Consider the following 18,734-nt stretch of genomic DNA (forward strand, 5'->3'; position numbering starts at 1 on the left):
CATTCTGTGTTTCAATTCTGGGGATTTAATTTTCAAAAAGAAATCATGTCGTTTTTCTATTTTTTTCAAATATCTCTTTCCAAACGTAATACATTTTCACAAGGGACACAGACCATTTACAAAGGCATTTTCTGTTTCACCCGTTTCATTTTGAAAAGTAATAATAATGAAAATAATCATCATTTATCCCGCCTACCGTCCTCAGTGACCAATCACGAAAAAGATTGTCGTCATCTGACAAATGACTGGCTAGTATTTGTATCATGTGCCGCAGTGTCCGGAAGTATGTGTCTTATTTAGTCCACTGTGAGGCAAACGTTGTTCCATCAATATTATCTGAGTCGTCTCAGGCGCTTTTTTGTCTCATTTACGATCGGCTTCAGGTAAGGAAGTTAATTCTGTTGTTGTATTTTGAATCCAGCCAGTGAATAAAAAATGGTGTGGTGGTAATAGGAGCAGGAGGTCTCATCTTAAGTGCTTACGTGTTGTAATTTTTGTATTAGCTGTATTTCAGTATTTTATATAGCATATTTGTCGAACTCATATTTAAATGTTTTTAAAATTCAAGAAAAAAAAGCACCATTTTTAAAAGAGCAATTGATACTATCACAAATACCTCAACCGGATGGTTGAAGAAGTGAGCGAAAAAAAATACCCAACAAAAAACATCAATGTGTGTTCTAAAAATTGTCCCCCCCCCCCCCCCCCCTCCTTCTTATCCAAAAATATTGACATATGATTATGCTACGGGGCAGATTTCCTAGCATTGTTGTAGAAATTATCATTACTAAATACAAATGTTGCCCGAGTGTTGTGTGCGTGTGTAGGAGTGTTAATTATTGTGGGACATCATTATCATGATCAATGTTTGAAAATGAATATTATTAATTACTTATAATTACCCTATATATTATTCAAGGGAACTTGAGCATATTTGTTATATCAAATGTGTATCAAATTTGTAGTACTTTGCATGAAGTTAAAGTCAAAAGTCCCAAAGTCCCAATGATCATCGTCACACACACATCTGGGTGTGGTGAAATTTGTCCTCTGCATTTAACCCATCCCCATGTGATTTTGATCCATCCCCTGGGGGAGAGGGGAGCAGTGAGCAGCAGCGGTGCCGCGCTTGGGAATCATTTGGTGATCTAACCCCCCAATTCCAACCCTTAATGCTGAGTGTCAAGCAGGGAGGCAATGGGTCCCATTTTTATAGTCTTTGGTATGACCCGGCCGTGGTTTAGAACCCACAACCTTCCAGTCTCAGGGCGAACACTCTACTACTAGGCCACTGAGCTGAATCACACAAGATGTAGCTATCACTTTCAATAAAGCTGGTGACCCCTAACCCACACAAAGCAGCATTTCCATTATCAAAGACCACCTCATCAATAGCTACGGAATAGCAATAGACAAAATTTCTTTAATCCTATCAGTTGGGATCAAAATTATGATATGCATTGTTTTCATGGACACTAAAAACCTTGATCTGATTCGGACTTGCATGTTCATACATTATACATAAGATCGGAGCAAACTATTTTGACATGCGCATATCGACCAAATATACTGAAAATACTAGTAGGAGAAACAGAAGCCGTAGCACTTCCTGCAATGTTCCAGACCAGTTCAGTCTTTCACCAGCCATGTCTTTTGCTCGGTCTGCTTCAAAATAGCCTCCACGAATAACAAACACGTATACTGACGTCACAGACATGCGTGGTAAACACGGTTCGTTACCATCCGTCTGTCCGTCCGTCCGTCCGTCCGTCCATCCATCCATCCATCCATCCATCCATCCATCCATCCATCCATCCATCCATCCATCCATTCATCCATCCATCCATCATCCGTACCGGTTGTCCCCACAGGGGTCGCGAGCATGCTGGAGCCTATCCCAGCAATCAATGGGCAGCAGGCGGAACTGGTTGCCAGCTAATCGCAGGGGCAATTTGGAGTGCTCAATCGACCTACCAAGCATGCTTTTGGGATGTGGGAGTAAACCGGAGTCCCCGGGGAAAACCCTCACAGGCACGAGGAAAACATGCAAACTCCACACAGGGAGGACCAAAGGTAGACTTCAAACTGCAACCTCTGAACTGTGAGGCAGATGTGCTAGCCCGTGTGTCACCGTGCCGCCAGTTTGTTACAAAATTTCAGAATAAGTGTTGTCGTGCAAGCCGATCGGATTATCAATCAAACAAGTTCCGAATAAAATCTTGATCAGAATGGGGGCTTGATTGTGTCAGAAAATCCAAACTCAGGTGTGTCCAAGAAGCATTTTTTATTCCAATCAGGTGTTTAATCCAAATAAACGAGTCCATGTAAACGTAGCTAATGAGAGACTGCTCATAAATGATAAACCAATACCAACAATCTGTGAAAAGCCAATAAAAAGCCTCAGACGGTGCTCCCCCACAGAGGTCTCGTTTCATCCTAAATAGTCGGTAGGCACAGCTAAAGCAGTGGCTGGGCGAGCTCAGGAACCTGAGCAACATAGGACTATGGGAACAGTGTGCTTTTCCTACCAACATCAAGCCTTGTTCATATGGAAATGATGCTCAACTACGTAGTTCATAGATCACATGGTGAGGGAAAACGGGTAAACACTCAGAACAGGGAGACAGTGGATTCCAGTTTTGGCAGTTAAAGCAGCAAAGAAATCATATAAGGCAGTCCTTTTGTTCACACAAGTGAAACATTTTTAGATATTACCTGCGGACAGTTTTGATTGTCTCCAGTCTTCCTCAGATGCGTCATCTGACGTGAACTGCCTTTATATAATTTACGGAGACATGAAGAATCTTATCGCAATAGCAAAGAAATAATATGAGGTCAGATGTTCTTACAAGTAATGTAATGAGATTCACTACTTGTTGATCCAAACGCTTACTCTTTCTCGCTCATCTTTTTGAGTAGTCTCGATAGAATCTGGTTAAATAATGTAACATGTAAACAGAGGAACGAGGACAAAGGAGTTTGTAAATAGTGGAATGAAATTCACCTAAAATGTTTGTCTACCCAGGAATGCCACAAATGTGACGTACCATGGGCAACACTGAGTGTGTGGTGGTGCAGAAGCGACTGTCCCGCTTCCGTCCCGAAGATCGGCCAGTGATTGAAGGAGTGTTTGATCGCCTTACTGTGATTCCTGAAAAAGCCCAAAAGAAAACACAAGCAGGAAACACACTGACCTTTGAGATGCTGCAGGTAGTATTATACATGAGAAACAGATAAACACATTTTGTTGATCTTTATAGCTATTTACCAAAACTAAATGTTTTTCTAAGGCCAAGTCATCTTAGTATTGCATTAATAATAATGATTAAAAAAATGTATATTCCACATGCAATATCTGATCATTCTGTGTTCCCAGGCCTCCATGTGCATGCTGGCATCAGAATCAATGATAAGGAGGTCATACCAATGCATGTGTAGTATTGACTTTGGAACCACAGCAGCTGGCAAAGTCAGTACGTCCCCCACTTCAGGAGTGTGTCGCGAGCAATTAGTCATCTTCCTTGCAGACACCCTAAAGGGTACTGCAGAAGAACGGGCTCCTCTTGTTATGGCTATGTGCCGGAAAAGAGCGTGCTCTAAGGTTGTCACCTCTGAGCAACTAACAGAGGTAAGGGAAAGAAATAAAAATAGAATTGTTTTCATATTCATCTTAGATATGTTGTCTTTTCATAGTTCTTACAGGACCTGATCTCTGCCATCATTCATATTCTAGTCTATAAAGGACTCCTTCAAGGGTGGAAACCAGACAAAATGGGTGATGGCTCTCAGTGTGTTAAACTCTTGGCAGAGCAGATGTGTTCAGAACTGAAACCTACAGGTAGGTTATTCTTGTCATTTTGAATTACCGTATTTTCCGGACTATAAGTCGCTCCGGAGTATAAGTCGCACCAGCCGTAAAATGCCCCAAAAAGTGAAAAAAAACATATATAAGTCGCTCCGGAGTATAAGTCGCATTTTGGGGGCAATTTATTCGACAAAATCCCACACCAAAAACAGTCATGAACGAGCAACAACAGGCTGAACGATAGCAACAACAGGCTAAACGATAGGTATGCTAACGTGACAAACACAAACAAAGAGCTGAGAACGGGCCAGACGTAACATATAGAGTGATTAAGGACAACTATTACATGAATAACATTTTTATAAAACCATCGGTGTCACTCCAATTCATTAAATAGCAACAACAGGCTAAACGATAGGTATGCTAACGTGACAAACTCAAACAAAGAGCTGAGAACGGGCCTGACGTAACATATAGAGTGATTAAGGACAACTATTACATGAATAACATGTTTATAAAACCATCGGTGTCACTCCAATTCATTAAATAGCAACAACAGGCTAAACGATAGGTATGCTAACGTGACAAACACAAACAAAGAGCTGAGAACGGGCCTGACGTAACATATAGAGTGATTAAGGACAACTATTACATGAATAACATCGGTGTCACTCCAATTCATTAAATCCATCGATCGTTCTTTGTCAACAGTGGGTGCGCACGGCTGAGGGCGCTTGCACTTCAAAATATTCCACAGGCTCATATAACGATAGATAAACTATATTTCAAATAACTATAATACAAGCAAATAATATTATCAAACCATCCGTGCACTTTAATTCCATTAAATCCATCGATCAAATTCCTCGTCCTTTGTCAACATCGCCGCACGTGCGCCCTGACGTCAGCCTCGTCTTTATTCCACAGATCTACTATATAACTATATTGTAGCGTTAAAAAAGTACAAGGATAGACGTGGGTTTGGTAAACGGCTCTTTATTAAACAAAACAAACTTCCAAGCGTGTGGCGGCGTGGACTTCCTGACAGACCAGGCGTGCGTAATGGCCATGTCCGAGCCCCACGCACCGTTCGCGGACAACCACTCGGCCGAGCGCCGGCCCCCGACTCAGTAGAGTAGGACCGGGCGTGCGTAAAAGCCATAATAGTTTTTCAAACCTTCTATGTCACTCCAAATACTTAATTCCTTCAAACTCTTTGTCCTCCGTGTCACTTAGAAATGATCACCGCTAATGATGCCGGTAGTCCTTATGTGGGCACGTTTGTATGTAAACAACCGCCGCGCCGCGCTACTGACGTCACTTGAAATAGTAATCCATTGGTACATCACGGTTCTCCAAACTTTCTTTCTGCTGCTCGATTACTGTTTTCAGCTGCATATTTTACAACTTGAAGTTTGTAACCTGCAAAATATGAGTTTCTTTTTGGTGCCATTTTTCTTAAGCCCACCCAGTTGATGAGTCACGGCCAACGGTGAAATTTAGAGCGCCCTCATCCAGTTTCGTCTGAAAATATAAATTTTTTTGGTTGTTTTATCAAAGTCAAAGTCTGCTTTATCGTTCATTTTTTTTTTTTATATACTAAGACACAAAGAGATTGAAATTACGTTTCCACTATCCCTTGGTGAGATAGTACACATATGCATACAAGCAACACAAAAAAAACCCAAAAAGGCACAAACAATGAATAAATAAGTGTTGAATAAATGATAAATAAACAAATAATAATAGATAATAATAATAAATATAATAGGAGCAAAAATGGAGCAACAGCAGTACATACAGCAGACAGTGGACTTGGATATGGTGCTTTAAAGTGTTAATTGCTTTATTTGATGTTTTCTCTATTTTTTACCGTATTTTCCGGACTATAAGTCGCTCCGGAGTATAAGTCGCACCAGCCATAAAATGCCCCCAAAAGTGAAAAAAAACATAAGTCGCTCCGGAGTATAAGTTGCATTTTGGGGGCAATTTATTCGACAAAGTCCCACACCAAAAACAGTCATGAACGGGCAACAACAGGCTAAACGATAGCAACAACAGGCGAAACGATAGGTATGCTAACGTGACAAACACAAACAAAGAGCTGAGAACGGGCCTGACGTAACATATACAGTGATTAAGGACAACTATTACATGAATAACATGTTTATAAAACCATCGGTGTCACTCTAATTCATTAAATAGCAACAACAGGCTAAACGATAGGTATGCTAACGTGACAAACACAAACAAAGAGCTGAGAACGGGCCTGACGTAACATATAGAGTGATTAAGGACAACTATTACATGAATAACATGTTTATAAAACCATCGGTGTCACTCCAATTCATTAAAGGTCTGGAGACACCGGTATATGTATAAATCGGTTTTAGTTAGCTTATGGGCTTATAAATATAAATTGACGCTCGAAACAACGAAAAGGAAGCTGTTGCTCTGAAAAATATAATTTAAATTTGCCGCACAAACGAGTTTGACTGCACCGAGCCGCCAGCCGGAAGTGACGTCTCATGACGTCTCAAGTTGTACGCGTTTAGCTTCAGTGAATGTAAACAAAAAGAGAAGAGGGGCCAGCGCGGAGACGTCGGGCCAGGTTTGCGGCCAACCCAGCTCGCCTAGCCGTGCCTTCCATTATCCTGGCGTACGTTCGTTCGCGGGACGACAAGATGGGTTGAGTTCGCCTGATAGGATCCACGAACCGGACAGTGCGTGCCTGCTGTGTGCTCGTGTTCACAGTGGCCTGGTTGACTGTAATCTTTCCGGACTCTGCTGTGCATCGGGAGCGGCTAGCGTGCTATCACTCTTATTGTTCATCTTCTTGTTTTATTTTTCCTGTGTTGTTTACTTGTATGTGCGTTGTGAACGCTGTCTTGTCACCCTGGGATAGTGAGAAACGTAATTTCGACCTCATGCGGAGGAATTGACAATAAAGGAGACTTTGAGACTTTGACTTTGAAAAGTATGTCGAAGCGTGACGGGAGGGGCACAATTCAGAAAACGTGCTCAGCTCGTCGAAAAAATGCGATTTAAGAAATAAAATTAAAAATGCGCCTAAAACCTAAACCAAACGCTGCAGATGTTCATTTCTTCATTCGCAGTGGTCAACTCGGCACTCTACTCTTTTTACTATGCCAACCTAACCACAGTGACGGGAGAGGCACAATTCAGAAAACGTGCTCAGCTCGTCGAGAAAATACGATTTAAGCAATAAAATTAAAAATGCTTTTAAAACCTAAACCAAACGTTGCAGGTGGTCATGTCTTCATGTGCCGAGATCAACTCGGCACTCTAAAGCCCCCAAGAGCACTTTTTACTATGCCAACCTAACCAGAGTGACGGGAGGGGCACAATTCAGAAAATGTGCTCAGCTCAGCCCAAGTGAACTGCTAGATTCATCATATTCTGCGTCAAAAGAGGTTTATGAATCAGATAAAATGATGCTAATATTGCCGCTAGAAACGGAGCTGTCGCTATCATCTGCCTTGTTGTTTGGGTTTGTTGACATCCAGATGTACAACTTGTGACGTCACAGTAATGGCGCCGCCAGTTTGGCTTCGTGCGGGACCCGATCGATAAACTGGCATTTCATTTCAGCTTTATTCTTAGTAATCGGTGTCCATTTTTAATTTCCAATGCGGCAAATGTGTTCACTTTATACATTCTATCAAATTCCGTTCTAATTGAAAAAAAAAAAAGGGATGTCTCTAGCCCTTTAAATCCATCGATCGTTCTTTGTCAACAATGGGTGCGCGCAGCTGAGTGCGCTTGCACTTCAAAATATTCCACAGGCTCATATAATGATAGATAAACTATATTTCAAATAACTATAATATAAGCCAATAATATTATCAAACCATTCGTGCACTTTAAATCCATTAAATCCATCGATCAAATTCCTCGTTCTTTGTCAACATCGCCGCGCGTGCGCCCTGACGTAAGCCTCGTCTTTGTTCCACAGATCTAGTATATAACTACTATATTGTAGCGTTAACAAAGTACAAGGATAGACGTGGGTTTGGTAAACGGCTCTTTATTAAACAAAACAAACTTCCAAGCATGTGGCGGCGTGGACTATCCAGACACGAGAGCTCCATGGCATAGGACCGGGCATTCGTAATGGCCATGTCTGAGCCCCATGCACCGTTCGCGGACAGCCACTCGGCCGAGCGCCGGCCCCCGACTCAGTAGAGTAGGACCGGGCGTGCGTAAAAGCCATAATAGTTTTTCAAACCTTCTATGTCACTCTAAATCCTTAATTCCTTCAAAATATTTGTCCTTCGTGTCACTTAGAAATGATCACCGCTAATGATGCCGGTAGTCCTTACGTGGGTACGTTTGTCCTTTATGTCCGCCGCGCCGCGCCGTGCCACTGACGTCACTTGAAATAGTAATCCATTGGTACATCATGGTTCGCCAAACTTTCTTTCTGCTACTCGATTACTGTTTTCAGCTGTATATTTTACAACTTGAAGTTTGTAACCTGCAAAATATGAGTTTCTTTTTGGTGCCATTTTTCTTAAGCCCACCCAGTTGATGAGTCACGGCCAACGGTGAAATTTAGAGCGCCCTCATCCAGTCCAGTAAGACACACAAAGAGATTGAAATTACGTTCCCACTATCCCTCGGTGAGATAGTACACATATGCATACAAGCAACACAAAAAAAAAAACCAAGCAGGCACAAACAATGAATAAATAAGAGTGTTGAATAAATGATAAATAAACAAATAATAATAAATAATAATAAATATAAGAGGAGCAAAAATGGAGCAAGTGTACATACAGCAGACAGTGGACTTGGATATGGTGCTTTAAAGTGTTAATTGCTTTATTTGATGTTTTCTCTATTTTTTATGTTTGAATATGTTCAAGATAAAGATATAAAAGCATGTGAAGTGATCAACTATACTAAAAATAACATGGGAAGTGGTCAACTATACTTGTAAGTGAGTGATGTCTTATGATCAAGTAAAAATTTGTGGAAAAAAAACATATATAAGTCGCTCCTGAGTATAAGTCGCCCCCCCACCCAAACTATGAAAAAAAACGCGACTTATAGTCCGGAAATTACGGTATGTTTTGAATATGTTCAAGATAAAGATATAAAAGCATGTGAAGTGATCAACTATACTAAAAATAACATGGGAAGTGGTCAACTATACTTGTAAGTGATGTCTTAATGATCAAGTAAAAATTTGTGAAAAAAAAACATATAAGTCGCTCCTGAGTATAAGTCGCCCCCCCACCCAAACTATGAAAAAAACCGCAACTTATAGTCCGGAAATTACGGTAAGGACACAATGGAGGCACTGCGGGAGTGTTAGGATGCAGCACGTTATATTTTATTTTTTTAATTCAAAATGAATCTTATTAGTCTTAAAAACCAAGCAGTAACAGCTGCAATGTCCCTATTATTTCTGTAGAAATCCTTATCAGGGTTCCCGTAGGGTTGTACCATCTAAGAATAATTGCAATTTCAATAACAATTGGAAAAACATGTTTTGAGTTTTTGAAATACAATATGATGGGGCAATGCATCAAATTTTGCATTTTATTTTTCCTTCTCTGCACAAGTGCCAATGCCTAATAACTCCGATGGCTTATGGCCCAAAAAATCTGAAACTTCACATGTATATAATTAGTTGCGACCTGAAGACATCTACAGTGATCCCTAATTTTTTGCAGGAGATGCGTTCCAGAACCTACCGTGAAAAACAAAACTCCACTAAGTAGAAACGATATATGTATTATTCAGAAATTTAAACATAACCAAGATGGCGGCGCGCTCAGACGCTGCGGCTCACGGCTCTCCCCTTCAGTGTTTGTTTTTGCGTTTTCTATGTGTCTATTTGTGGACTTTTTGTATTTTTGCTTCGGCGGCACACAACTACAGCCGACAGGACCTTGTAGACCAGGGGTGTCCAAACTACGGCCCGCGGGCCAACTGCGGCCCGCGGTCCAGTTTTTATTAACCCGCAGCAAATTCAGAAAACATAATTGAATATGGCCCGCACAAGAAGCTTGAGCTCAACTTTGTTGCACTTCTCAGTTTCAACACTAAATAGAGCCCGCCAAACAAATCCATCCACCCATCCATCCATCCATCTTCTTCCGCTTATCCGGGGTCGGGTCGCGGGGGCAGCAGCTTTAGGAGGGACTCCCAGACTTCCCTCTCCCCAGCCACTTCATCCAGCTCATCCCGGGGGATCCCAAGGCGTTCCCAGGCCAGCTGAGAGACATAGTCTCTCCAGCGCGTCCTGGGTCGTCCCCGGGGTCTCCTACCGGTGGGACATGCCCGGAACACCTCCCCAGGGAGGCGTCCAGGAGGCATCCTGATAAGATGCCCGAGCCACCTCATCTGGCTCCTCTCAACGTGGAGGAGTAGCGACTCTACTCCGAGTCTCTCCCGGATGACCGAGCTTCTCACCCTATCTCTAAGGGAGAGCCCGGACATCCTGCGGAGAAAACTCATTTCGGCCGCTTGTATCCGAGATCTCGTTCTTTCGGTCACGACCCATAGCTCGTGACCATAGGTGAGGGTAGGAGCGTAAATCGACCGGTAAATTGAGAGCTTTGCCTTTTGGCTCAGCTCTCTCTTCACCACAACGGACCGGTACAGGGTCCGCATTACTGCCGACGCTGCACCGATCCGCCTGTCGATCTCACGCTCCATCCTCCCCTCACTCGTGAACAAGACTCCAAGATACTTGAACTCCTCCACTTGGGGCAGGATCTCATCCCCGATCCGGAGAGGGCATTCCACCCTTTTCCGATCGAGGACCATGGACTCGGATTTGGAGGTGCTGACCCTCATCCCGACCGCTTCACACTCGGCTGCGAATCGTTCCAGCGAGAGCTGGAGATCACGGCCTGAAGAAGCCAACAGCACCACGTCATCTGCAAAAAGCAGAGACGCGATGCTGAGGTCCCCAAACCGGACCCCCTCAACGCCTCGGCTGCGCCTAGAAATTCTGTCCATAAAAATTATGAACAGAATCGGTGACAAAGGGCAGCCTTGGCGGAGTCCAACCCTCACTGGGAACGAATCCGTCTTACTGCCGGAAATGCGGACCAGACTCTGGCATCGGTGATACAGGGACCGAACCGCCCTTATCAGTTGGCTCGGCACCCCGTACTCCCGAAGCACCCTCCACAGAACCTCCCGAGGGACACGGTCGAACGCCTTCTCCAAGTCCACAAAACACATGTGGACTGGTTGGGCGAACTCCCATGCACCCTCGAGGATCCTGCCGAGGGTGTAGAGCTGGTCCACTGTTCCACGGCCAGGACGAAAGCCACACTGCTCCTCCTGAATCCGAGGTTCGACCTCCCGACGGACCCTCCTCTCCAGCACCCCTGAATAGACCTTACCAGGGAGGCTGAGGAGTGTGATTCCCCTGTAATTGGAACACACCCTCCGGTCCCCCTTCTTAAAGAGGGGAACCACCACCCCAGTCTGCCAATCCAGAGGCACTGTCCCCGATGTCCACGCAACGTTGTAGAGGCGTGTCAGCCATGACAGCCCCACAACATCCAGAGCCTTTAAGAACTCCGGGCGGATCTCATCCACCCCCGGGGCCTTGCCACCGAGGAGTTTTTTGACTACCTCAGTGACTTCGGCCCCAGAGATTGGAGAATCCGGCCAAACAAATCAAGCGAAGAAAAACTTTTACCGCTAGTCACCAGAAATGGCTGCACCAAAGAAACGCAAAATCGCGAGTGAGTGTATAAGATTTCAAACACGGTGGGAAAATGAGTATTTCTTCAAAGAAATCAACGGAAAGTGTGTCTGTTTGATTTGTAATGAAGATGTTGCTGTGATGAAAGAGTATAATGTCCGTCGGCACTATGAGACCAAACATCAGAGCTACACATCGTACACCGGTGCTGAGCGAGCACAGAGAGTTAAGCAAATGGCAGTTAGCCTGCAAGCTCAACAGCAGTTTTTTTTTCGTGCCAACAAAACACAGGAAAACTCCACAAGAGCAAGTTATGAAGTCGCTAAACGTATTGCCCAGCACGGCAAACCGTTTTCAGACGGGGATTTCATAAAGCAGTGCCTCATCAAAGTCACAGAAGTAATGTGCCCAGAAAAAGTGCCGGATTTCAACAATGTGAGCTTATCCAGAAACACAGTGGTGCGGAGAATTGAGGACTTGTCAGCGAACGTGAAACTCCAGCTGAGAGACAAGGCTTGTGCTTTTGATTTTTACTCAATAGCATGCGATGAGAGCACAGATGCCACAGACACCGCGCAACAGTTAATTTTTTTGCGGGGAGTAGATGATAATTTTTGCTGTACGGAGGAGCTGCTTGATATGATGAGCCTAAAAGGCACAACGACGGGAAAAGATATTTTTGAAGCTGTGTCAGAGGCAGTTGAAAAGATGGGGCTTAAATGGGACAAGCTCTGTGGAGTAACAACGGACGGAGCTCCGGCCATGACTGGCGAATGCAAAGGAATTGTATCGTTGGTGTGCGCCAAGGTAAAAGAGAGCAGAGGTGAGGCTGTTAGGATGCACTGTATAATCCACCAAGAAGCACTGTGTGCCAAGACTGTCCAGCTGGGCGATGTGATGAACACTGTCGTAAAAACTGTCAACGTAATTCAAGCGAGAGGACTGTACCACAGAGAATTTCAGGCTTTCCTCTCTGATGTGGATGCTGAATACGGGGATGTACTCTACCACTCTGATGTGCGCTGGCTCAGCCGCGGGTCTGTACTGCAGCGTTTTTTTTCGCTGGGATCAGAAATCGACCATTTTTATAAAGAGAAGGGCCGACCTCTTCATGAGTTAAGTGACCCTCTGTGGCTGGCAGACCTGGCATTTTTAGTTGATCTTACGCATCATCTGACTACACTGAACAAGAACCTACAAGGCAAAGAACAGCTGGTGCCACACCTGCATGCGCACATGAAAGCCTTCTGCGTAAAGCTCCGCCTGTTTGAGACACAATGCACACTTCCCTGCGCTGTCTGAAATCAAGTCTGCTTTTCCAAGCGCCGACCTTTCTGTTAAAAAGGAGAAATATGTGTCTGTGATTTCCTCTCTCATGATGGAATTCAACCAGCGTTTCCAAGATTTTTCCGCCATTGAAAAACAAATCAAGCTGTTCTCGACCCCCTTCCTGGTGGATGCAGAAGAAGTGGAAGAGAGTCTGCAGTTAGAGCTGATTGAAATTCAATGTGATGATTCTCTGAAGAGTCAGCATCAGCTTCTCCCCCTCCCCGAATTCTATCAGCGTTTGGATAATGCCAAGTTTCTTCTGATGAGACGCCATGCAAAAAGAATGATGAGCCTGTTCAGCTCGACATACATATGTGAACAAACATTTTCTCTGTTCAATCAGAACAAAAGCAGACTGAGAACCAGAATAACTGCTAGCCATCTCTGTGAAGTCCTTCGTGTCTCAACCACCAAACTTTCTCCTGACATGTCAGCCATCCTTCAATCCAAAGGACAGCATCACTGCTCCCACTGAGTGCAATGTTCTTCATAATACACAGTATTCATGTGTCAGTATGTCACCTCTAGTGTGTGGGCCGGCCCTTTGTTTATTTTTCTGTATTTGGCCCTCACAAAAAAAAGTTTGGACACCCCTATTGTAGACATTGGCTATCGACATAAGACCGCAGTCTCGAGGGAATTTCAATACAACCAAAACATCCCGGACGAACTAGCAAGACCGCCGGACTCTCTGTGAATTGTTGTCGGGACTAGAAAGCGCCGCAGGCGCAGGAGGGAGAGGAAGCAGAAGCGAGGCCGCAGGTCCGGCCTCCTGCTAAGGCTAAAGAACCAACCGCACAAGCCACCCCTCCCGAGCCTGTATCTCACCAACGCTAGATCTCTCACCCACAAGATGTAAGATCTGGAACTACAACTTGCGGGAAATTGCTATGTTCGTGACTGCTGCGCCCTCATTATCACGGAGACCTGGTTGAATCTGAAGATCCCCGATGCTAGCGTGCAGCTAGCAGGTCGTTCGCTACACCACTGGGATCGGACTGTGGACTCCCACAAAAAAAGAGGTGGGGGGCTCTGTATCTACGTGCATGAGGACTGGTGCAACAACAGCAGCATCATAGCGAGGCACTGCTCCACCAATATTGAGTACATGTCTGTTAGATGTCGGCCCTTTTTTCTACCGAGAGAGGTAACAGTGGTGATCATCACCGCTGTTTACATCCCGCCGAATGCTAACGCTAGCGCGGCGCTCTCTCTCCTGCTGAACACCATCAATGAACAGCAGCAGGCCCACCCTGATGGTGTTCACATAATAGCAGGAGACTTTAATAGGAACAATCTGAAGACTACTCCCACAGTTTCACCAGCACGTTAAGTGCCCAACAAGAGGGGAAAGGACTTTGGACCACGTGTACTCCAACATCAAGCATGGGTACAGAGCCTTGCCCCTCCCCCACCTTGGACAGTCAGACCATCTCTCCTTGCTACTCATCCCCGCATACACTCCTCCCAGACGCAGATCCAGGCCCACGATAAGGACTGTAACAACTTGGCCTGGAAGTGCACTCTGTCAACTCCAGAACTGCCTTCAAAACACGGACTGTGAACTATTTCACCACCAAGACCTGGCCATGTTCACGGAGTCAGTCCTGGACTACATCAAATTCTGCATGGGAACCGTATGTGTGGACAAAACCATTCGGGTCTTTCCCAACCAGAAACCCTGGATGACCAGCCAGGTCCGCTCACTCCTCAGGGCCCGTGACTCTGCCTTCAGGTCAGGCGACAGAGCCCTTTACAGCTCAACTCGGGCTGACCTGAAGAAAGGGATTGAAAAAGCCAAAGCGGAGTACATGAGGAAGATGGAGTCCCACCTCGCCAGCAACAGACCACGAGAGGTGTGGCAGGGCATCCAGACCATCACCAACTTCAGGGGCTGTGAGGTGACATCAGACCCAAGTGAGTCGCTGGCAGAGGAGCTCAACTGCTTCTTTGCCTGCTTTGAATCACCACAGCCTCTCACCTGCTGTAGCCCTCCCCCCACCCCCATCCACACCAGATCCCAGCACCCCTCCACTCACTGTAAAGAAGCTGGAGGTGAGGCGTGTGCTCCAGGCAGTAAACCCCAGGAAGGCTCCTGGTCCAGATGGAGTACCTGGCAAAGTGCTCAGAGCCTGAGCCCACCAGCTGTCCCCGATTCTCTGCAGGATCTTTAACCTCTCGCTGGCACAAGCAGTCATTCCTACCTGCCTGAAGTCAGCCACAATTATCCCCATACCAAAAAATTCACCCCAACCAGCCTCAACGACTACCGCCCTGTTGCCCTCACCCCAGTAATAATGAAGTGCTTCGAGACTGGTTCTCCAACACATCAAGGACTACCTCCCCCCCACGCTCGACCCCCATCAGTTCGCATACCGGGCGAACAGATCCACGGAGGACGGCATCACCATAGCTCTGCATGCTGTGTTGAGACACCTGGAACAGCAGCAGAGCTATGCGAGAATGCTCTTTGTGGACTACAGCTCGGCTTTCATTACTATCATCCCAAACGTTCTGGTCACGAAGCTGGACACTCTGGGCCTCCCCCCTCTCACTTGCACCTGGATCAAAGACTTCTTCACCAACAGGCCCCAGACGGTGAGACTTGGCCCCCACCTTTCCGCTACACGCACACTGAGCACTGGTTCACCACAAGGCTGCGTGCTGAGCCCTCTCCTCTACTGTCTTTATACCCATGACTGCAGTCCGGCCCATGGCAACAACATGATTGTAAAATTTGCTGATGACACCACAGTGGTCAGGCTGATCTCGAATGGTGACAAGATAGCCTATAGGGAGGAGGTCCAGAAGCTCACGAACTGGTGCCCTGCAAATAACCTGGCTCTGAACACCAAAAAAACAAAGGAGATCATCGTGGACTTCAGAAGGAAAAAAGGACCCCCCCCCCCCCCCCCCCATGCATCAACAGCGAGATTGTGGAGAGGGGACATCAGATTCCTGGGAGTCCAGATCCCTAATGACCTCTCCTGGACACGCAACACCTCAGCTGTCATCAAGAAGGCTCAGCAGCGTCTAGACTTCTTAAGAGTCCTCAGGAAGAGCAGTATGGATCGGAAGCTTCTGCTCGCCTTCTACCATTCCTCCATTGAGAGCCTGCTGACGTACTGCCTCACCACCTGGTACGGGAGCTGCACTGCTGCAGATAGAGGGAGGCTACAGAGGACAGTTAAAGCAGCGCAAAAGATCATCGGCTGCCCTCTCCCCTCCCTGACGGACATATACAACAACCGGTGCGTTAGTAGAGCTCACAAAATCATCAAAGACAACACACATCCCGCCTCCCAGCTGTTTGAACTGCTTCCTTCTGGGAGGCGCTACAGAGGCATTCGAACAATGACTACCAGACTGAAAAAGAGTTTCTTCCCAACAGCCATCACCGCTCTGAACTCTGAGAGAAAACACCAGTTATAATACAACACCCACACTCCTTTAAAAACTATGTGCAATAACTATTTACTATTTATTATTTACTTTCTGTACAAACTTCATTCATGTCAATACATATACCCACATTGAACATAAGATTTTTTAACCTTCATTCTTAGAATAATATTGATACTGTAAATAAGATCTTTCACTTATATTCTCAGACTTCCTTTTATACTTTTTTAAATTTTGTATGTTTGCATTAAGAAGGGAGCAGCTATCCGAATTTCGTTGTACAACTAAGTTGTGAAATGACAATAAATGGCATTGTATTGTATTGTATTGTATTGTATTGTATTGTATTGTATTGAATTCTATAATTGTATTGACATTTCCAACCCGTAATGTTTCTTATTGTTCGCTAGAGAGCACAGATATATTGCAAGTCAATTAGAAGAGTGGTTTTCTTTGCCAAGCAATGTAATGTGTTAACCTTCAGAATTATATGACCCGGGGGACATCATGCAGAGCAAAACCATAGTAAGTCACGGTTGTGCATGAATCTCCTGCTGCATTGTGGTTCATTACACAATATTAAAGCTTTTTAAACCCTCCCCAATACTTTTACGTTACATAAACCTTTCCCATTTCCTTAAAGCTTACATATCACGTTTTAAATTCTTCTGTTTTATGTTTTACTCATTCAGTTATGGTCTATATATCCTGTAAAGGGGAACAGCGATGCTGAATTCCTCTTTTTGATAGCATCACAGGTCCCTCTTTTATTCTTATTCTGAAGTGCAGCTCAGAGCAAGGTGTTTTAGTGCGGTCTTTTTAAATGCAAATGAGATACTTCACACCCCACTTCCTCCAGGCCGTAAGATGTGTGCCTCCCTTTCCGGTCGGACATATTTGTACAAACCAGATTTGGTTGAAGTTGCGAATTTGTGTAAAATGTAAATAAAAACAAAATACAACAATTTGAAAATCCTTCTCAACCCATATTCAATCGAATACACTACAAAGACAACATATTTAATGTTCAAACTGATAAACGTAATTGTTTTTTTGCCAAATAATAATTAGCCTAGAATTTCATGGCTGCAATACGTCCAGTAGAAGTTGGGAAACGTGGCAAAAAATACTGAGAAAGCTGAGAAAAGCTCATCAAACACCTATTTGGAACATCCCACATGTGATCAGGCTAATTGGAAACAGGTGGGTACCATTATTGGGTATAAAAGGAGCTTCCCCAAACATGCTCAGTCATTCACAAGCAAGGATGGGGCGAGGTTCACCACTTTGTGACTTTTTTTTCACCACTGTGTGAGAAAATAGTTGAACAGTTTAAGAACAACATTTCTCAAAGCAAAATTACAAGGAATTTAGGGATTTCAACATCTACGGTCCATAATTTCATCAAAAGGTTCAGAGAATCTTGTGAAATCACTGCACGTAAGCGCCACAGCCGGAAACCAAGACTGAATGACCGTGACTTTCAATCTCTCAGACGGCACTGCCTTAAAAACCGACACGAGTGTGTAAAGCAGAGGTGTCAAACTCATTTTTGTTCACGGGCCGCATTGTAGTCATAGCTTCTTTCAGAGGGCCATTATGACTGTCACCCCAAATCAATGTATGAGCACCTCATATTATATGCAGTAAAAGCTACAAAACAAACTGACAAATAACTCGTTTTCAAATCTGACGAGTAAAAACTGGTCAAATTTTAAAAAAAAAAAGATATCAATAAAAGTGAAGACAATTTGCAAATTTAGTAATGACACACGAATTTTATGCACAATTTGTCTTCGGGGGCCACACAAAATGAATTGGCAGGCCGTATCTGGCCCCCGGGACTTGAGTTTGACACCAGTGAATTAAACTCTAGTTTTGAAACCCTAACTCTAGTATGAACACTAGTTTAAAACCCTAGCCCGAGCTTTAAACCCTACTTTGAAACTCTAACCCTAACTTTAAACCCTACTTTGAAGCCCTAATCCTAGCTTTAACCCTACTTTGAAACCCTAACTCTAGTGTAAAACCCTGCTTTGAAATCCTAACCCTAGTTTGAAACCCTAGTTTGAAATCCTAACCATAGCTTTAAACCCATGTTTGAAACCCTAACCCTAGCTTTGAACCCTACTTTGAAACCCTAACTCTAGTATGAAACGCTACTTTGAAACCCTAACCCTAGATTTAAACCAGTGTTGTCAAACTCTTTTTTTTTTTCGCAGGCCACATTGAAGTCGTAGCTTCTTTCGGAGGGTTATTATGACTGTCAACCCAAATAAATGTATGAGCACCTCAGATTATATACAGTAAAAGCTTCAAAACAAATTAACAAATAACTCATTTTCAAATCAGATGAGTAAAAACTGGTCAAATATTTAAAAAAAATAAAGATTATTAAAAGTGAAGACAATTTGCAATTCTAGTAATGACACACGGATTTGATGCACAATTTGTCTTTGCGGGCCACATAAAATGATGTGGCGGGCCAAATTTGGAAAGAAA

The 18,734-nt window shown here is 44.2% G+C and overlaps 1 protein-coding gene across 12 annotated transcripts in view; it reads left to right on the forward strand.

The window, feature by feature from the left end:
* The first annotated feature begins 257 nt into the window (after positions 1 to 257).
* Positions 258 to 18,734, forward strand: part of meak7 (MTOR associated protein, eak-7 homolog) — a 93,576-nt gene continuing 75,099 nt past the window's right edge. For all 12 annotated transcript variants that reach the window (XM_088379333.1, XM_088379334.1, XM_088379335.1 and 9 more), the window contains exons 1-4: positions 258 to 383; positions 3,026 to 3,210; positions 3,377 to 3,628; positions 3,694 to 3,838. In XM_088379333.1, coding sequence (XP_088235459.1) covers positions 3,049 to 3,210; positions 3,377 to 3,628; positions 3,694 to 3,838 — 559 coding nt within the window. In that variant the 5' untranslated portion in view covers positions 258 to 383; positions 3,026 to 3,048. The remainder of the gene's footprint in view (positions 384 to 3,025; positions 3,211 to 3,376; positions 3,629 to 3,693; positions 3,839 to 18,734) is intronic.

This window comes from Syngnathus floridae, chromosome 6 (genome assembly GCF_059516105.1).
Source record: "Syngnathus floridae isolate MCC-2025c chromosome 6, RoL_Sflo_1.0, whole genome shotgun sequence".
NCBI lineage: Eukaryota > Metazoa > Chordata > Actinopteri > Syngnathiformes > Syngnathidae > Syngnathus > Syngnathus floridae.